At 39.2% G+C, this 5,027-nt stretch overlaps 1 protein-coding gene across 1 annotated transcript; it reads left to right on the plus strand.

Moving 5' to 3' along the window:
• The first annotated feature begins 216 nt into the window (after nt 1-216).
• On the plus strand, nt 217-4,679 carry LOC104821797 (AMSH-like ubiquitin thioesterase 3). The gene is given in 14 exon segments (XM_010552791.2): nt 217-530; nt 1,160-1,224; nt 1,316-1,391; nt 1,471-1,662; nt 1,857-1,963; nt 2,348-2,453; nt 2,557-2,603; nt 2,732-3,023; nt 3,131-3,220; nt 3,322-3,384; nt 3,491-3,520; nt 3,523-3,565; nt 3,844-3,906; nt 4,593-4,679. Coding segments are annotated over 13 exon segments (1,248 nt in total). The 5' UTR covers nt 217-431; the 3' UTR covers nt 3,882-3,906; nt 4,593-4,679.
• The last annotated feature ends 348 nt before the right edge of the window (nt 4,680-5,027 follow it).

The raw sequence follows: 5,027 nt of genomic DNA on the forward strand, positions 1-5,027 counted from the left end.
GCGATCATATCGATCTAGGGTTTGGTTTACTAGGTTTCATGCAGCGGAAGAAAGATCTAAACCTAGTCAAACGTCACACGCAACCAAACCTGCAAAACCCGAACAGATCGTGTATATCAATATATGGAGAGGGTATATGTGAAGGGGTTATTTTTTTTTTCTAAGACAAGGGTATTCCATGAAGTACAGGTAGCATTTTAAAAGCGCATTTTTTATAATGCCCCGATTATACCCTCCTGGTGGCGACTCTTCTCGTCTGGTACCCCTGGCACAGGCCGAAAAGGAAAAAAAAAAATTTCAGGCTCAATTGGTTGCTCCTTCCCTACGTTTCACGGCAGCGCCTTTGATCGATCCATCGGGCCAAAAGCAAACCTTCGCCGGAGAAGTGATCGAAATCGAAGAGATTGAGAAGTTTCTGGGCAACCGGAGAAATGAAGATCGATTTAGACAAGGTTGCTCGCAAGGTCGAGGTTGATAGTCGGATCCCTCTCCGTAATTACTACCGCATCGCCGATAATCTCCTCCGACAGGTTCCCTATCTCATTCTGATTACTTTTTTTTTTCCTTTCGGGTTTAGAATCTCAGTCGCCTTCGAAGTTTCTAGGGCTGGATTTTGTGCAGAAAATTAGAGTCAGTTGAGAAAGTAACGCTGGTTTTGGTTTTGGTAGTTTACAGGTGACTGGAAATTTAGGCTATTAGATCTGGAACGTGTATTTACCATTAGCCATCATTGAGAATCACTCCCGCGACACACCATTGTTATGTTCATGTTGTTCACATGTGAATTGTTTAGATGTATAATGTCGTAAATTGGAGTTTGATTGGTTTCAGGTGTTTCCTGGTCTTGTTTTTCGGAATCTTAGGCTTCTGAATCTAAATGCAACAATCTGGAAATTCTCGTGAGTTTTGAGGTGTGAAATTTTGGACATGTGAAAAGGGTTCATCGGTTGGTGACTAGCGATTATGTTTGATGTTAGACATCGGGCATAAGTTTTTCAGATGAATGCTCATGAGAAGTTTCTACAAGCACTCCAAATTGTCGCCTGTTTTGTAGTTTTAGTAGTTCCAAATTTTTTACAAGATTAAAAAACAACCTTTTTTTTCTTCTTTTAAAACATACCTAAGTTTGAGCTGTATATCTTGTTTTAACGTTGCTCAGGCCAACATCTATCGTGATGAGAAGAATGTCATAGATTTGTATATCATGCTCCTCAGATATTCAAGGTGAGGAGAGAAAGTGACTCTATGCCTAAGCTTTGCCTGATCGTATATTAAATTTTGCATGCTAGAGCTATAAACTTTGTTCTTTTTGCAGTTTGGTTTCTGAAACTATACCTTATCATCGAGATTATCAGGTGTTGCTTCCGCATGAGAGGATTGGGAGTAGGAAGGTTAGTTTTTTTTATTGCATTGTTTGGTGTTCCTCGGACACAGGGCTATATCCTGATATGACAATCTTTTTCATGACAGAGATTGCGGGCTGTAATTAATGAGCTCGAGTTTTTGAAACCAGAATTTGACCGTCAAATGGATGAGAGGAACAAAGCTGAGAATGAATCCCAGCTGCTTGGTAGCGAAGTCCCCCATATATCATATAGTCCAGATGCCATTGAATGGCCACCTGTCAGCAAGAGTAAATACTCTGGACATGACAATAACAAGGTCTTGATACCATTAACTCAATATTAAAAAACGAAGCTAGGGTCATTTAGTTATTTTATTATTGCCTCTTCAAATCGATGTTTTTAAGATGGAAACTTCAAATCTGTGTTTGTATTTTCTTGTCCAAAGATTGTTTTCTCTGGTGCAAAAGCGACCTGCTTACCTATGTTGTCGTGCCTTTCTACTTCTTTTAGATGCAGCCAGCCTCTGTGACATCTCAACTACCATGGAGGTACAATAATAATAATAATCCTGGTCCATCTTCCAATCGAATGCACATTGACCAACAATTTCAGAGGCTGTGAGTATCTTTTTCCAATGCTCGTCCGGACTGATTTTTCATTTTTAGAATTTATTTGGACACCTTGACAAATAAGGGGTATGGAATCATCCTTGCTTTTCTGTCATTCCTTGTTCCAACTAAGAAAGAGCGAGTAAAGTTGTGAAAGATGCTTGGATTATTTAGGTTGCTGTTACCATCCATATTTTGTTTCTGATGGATGGGATTATGGATGCTACTAGTTCCCTGGTCTTTTATAGCTTAAAGATATTCTGTGTTTTTTACTTAATCTATAGGTCATGAAATGTCTATGCAAGGATTGAATAATTACAGCTCTATGAGGAATACTTGCTTATCCTGGCTAATTTTGGATGACAATGTATTTTTTTGCTCCCGAGTTTGTAGGTCTTTTGATTTACTTCCCCGAAACAAAGAAACCTTGTCTAGACATTCGTTTCTGGGCCCAAATGGTCTTAGTGGTCAGAGGCTTGCACCCAAGTCAGAGATAAAGGTAACTCCTTGACCCCTGTAATTTGCTCCCACCTGTTTCCTCATGCTGATTTTCTTGGGATCAACTTGCTTGGAACTACTACTTATTTGACATGACATTGCAGGTTCAATATCCGAGTAATACCGACTGGAATTCTGCCGAAAATTCTGGGTAAGGATGATCTGTTTTGGTTGGTAGCAAGTCAGACATTTTCGCATTATATTTGCTTACATAAGAAAGCAAGTGCAAGTTTCTTTTTTTAATCATTTTCTTCATAGAAATCACTGCTTCTTCTACAGCTTGATTGATGCTCAAGGGGTCTCATCAGCAATGGATTCTGTGCTCTCCTTAGATGACGGTCGATGGCAACGTCATGCTGAAGCTGTATCTTCCCAGATGGTTAACGAAGTGATGGAAGACCCGTTTCAGTTTGTCAGTACAAAGCAACCTTCCCCTCCTCCTGTTCTTGCCCAGGTACATCATGAAGTTGCATCGATTTGTCCATCAAAGGTTGCAGACCCAAGACCTGGTCCCGCAATGCCTTCTCTGGAAGGAAAAGACAGCAGCAATTCTTATCAACACTTGCATGTTGTGAGTTCTAATGCTTTCTTTTCATGCCAATCTTATTATCTCTTATGCACCTTCTTGATGAATTTAATTCAAATGTCCTCTTCCCTCCATTTACTGATGCATTGCAGCCGGTAAATCTGATGGAAGATTTCTTAAGACTGGCTCGGGGAAACACAGAAAGGAATTTGGAAACTTGCGGTGTGCTTGCTGGCTCCCTGGTGCGCACATGAGACCTTACCGTTCTTGTTATTTTGTAATCAGGTTCATTATCTGCCGAGATCATTTGCAAGTTACTTATGTCCAAATCTCTGTATTGTAGAAAAACAGGGTTTTTCATATCACTACTCTCATAATACCAAAGCAGGAGTCTACCTCAGATTCGGTACAATTTTCAGTCTGCATATGACCATTTCCATTTGTATGATTTTTTCCCCTCGTGTAGGATTTATCTTCCAACTTACTCTGGATTTTCATTTGTCACTGTGCAGTGCCAAACTTTAAATGAAGAAGAAATATTTGAAGTCCAGGACAAGTTGTCCCTTTTTCCCTTGGGTTGGATTCATGTAAGTTCACTGAGGATTTTTATCAGCAGATCCACGTCATCTACTCTTATCTGTCTGCATCCTTCCTTTGCCGTTTTCAGTTTCTAGTTCTTTTGGCAAATAGTTGTCGGTCTTATGTAATCTGTTATAGACATACAGAAAAGATATGTGGAAAAATTAATGAGTCAGGTTCATAAATTTGACTACTCTTGTGGGATCATATTGGCATATATATATATACTGATTGTTGTTTGTTCCACATTCGTCACATGTCGGTTACATTTATTTGGAGTTTTCAGACGCACCCGACACAAACTTGCTTCATGTCATCAGTTGATCTCCACACACACTACTCATATCAGGTACAAAACTTTCCCCTTCTGGTATGTACGTTTCATTTTTATGGAATGTCTGATTTGCCCATTGTCTTGCTCTGATTCACATGCCATGGCACTTCAGTTAAGTAGAAATTGGACTTGATTGCTAAGGTCAGGGGTTTGCATCTGTTGTTGTGATAATATATGTCTCTTAATAATGAGAGTAGGAATTTGACTGATTGTATCGTTGCATTTGCGATAGTCATTGTACGTGTTTTCAGTGTTTTTGTTGACGATTGTGGGAGATGAATGTTGAATGTTTGATAAATTGTTGATAGCGATTCAAAATTGATAAGTTGATAGTTATTGCAATTGCGATTTAGTATAAATTATAAAAAAAGTATATGATGTTATTATAAAATTTTCGTAATAGCCAGAGTACTTTTATCTTTTTAACAAAACACTATAAATCGTTATCAAAACGCAAGTGAAAAGTTGCAATTAGATTTCTCGATTGTGGTTGAACCAATTATTTTTCCAATCGTCCACAACTGCCATAAGTGGCAAATGCTGCATTTACGGGCAATTGCGTGACAAGTAGTCGGGTCTAAAAAAATACCGTTTGATATGTGTGATAAGATGTATAAACCCGTGGAAATTGCGTGACATCTATCTATCTATCTATCTATCTACTAGTCAGTCCTTGTCATTGCTATGGTATATTTTTGCAGATAATGCTACCGGAGGCAATAGCAATAGTGATGGCCCCGACCGACGAGTCCACCCCTCATGGAATATTCCATCTGTCGGATCCGGCCGGTGTTAAGGTTATCCGAAACTGCCAGCAAAGGGGTTTCCACCCTCACGAAGAGGCTGAAGACGGCAGCCCCATCTACGAGCACTGTTCCCATGTCTTCCTCAACTCCAGGGTTCAATACGACGTCGTCGACCTCCGTTAAATAAACACCTATCACTTCTTTCTTTACAAGAAGTGAGCTATAGTGGACATTCCATATGCTGATGAATGCTACATGTATTATCATTTGTTCGCTTGTTTGGAGTATATAATATAAGATTCAAAGTCCTTTCCTTTCTTTTATAGCTTGTCGTGGTCATTTTGATGAGAAATTTATGTCTGTATATCGTTTTTATTATCGTCTCGAAAG

The sequence above is a fragment of the Tarenaya hassleriana genome, unplaced genomic scaffold (assembly GCF_000463585.1).
Source record: "Tarenaya hassleriana unplaced genomic scaffold, ASM46358v1 Cleome34, whole genome shotgun sequence".
NCBI classification, from domain to species: Eukaryota; Viridiplantae; Streptophyta; class Magnoliopsida; order Brassicales; family Cleomaceae; genus Tarenaya; species Tarenaya hassleriana.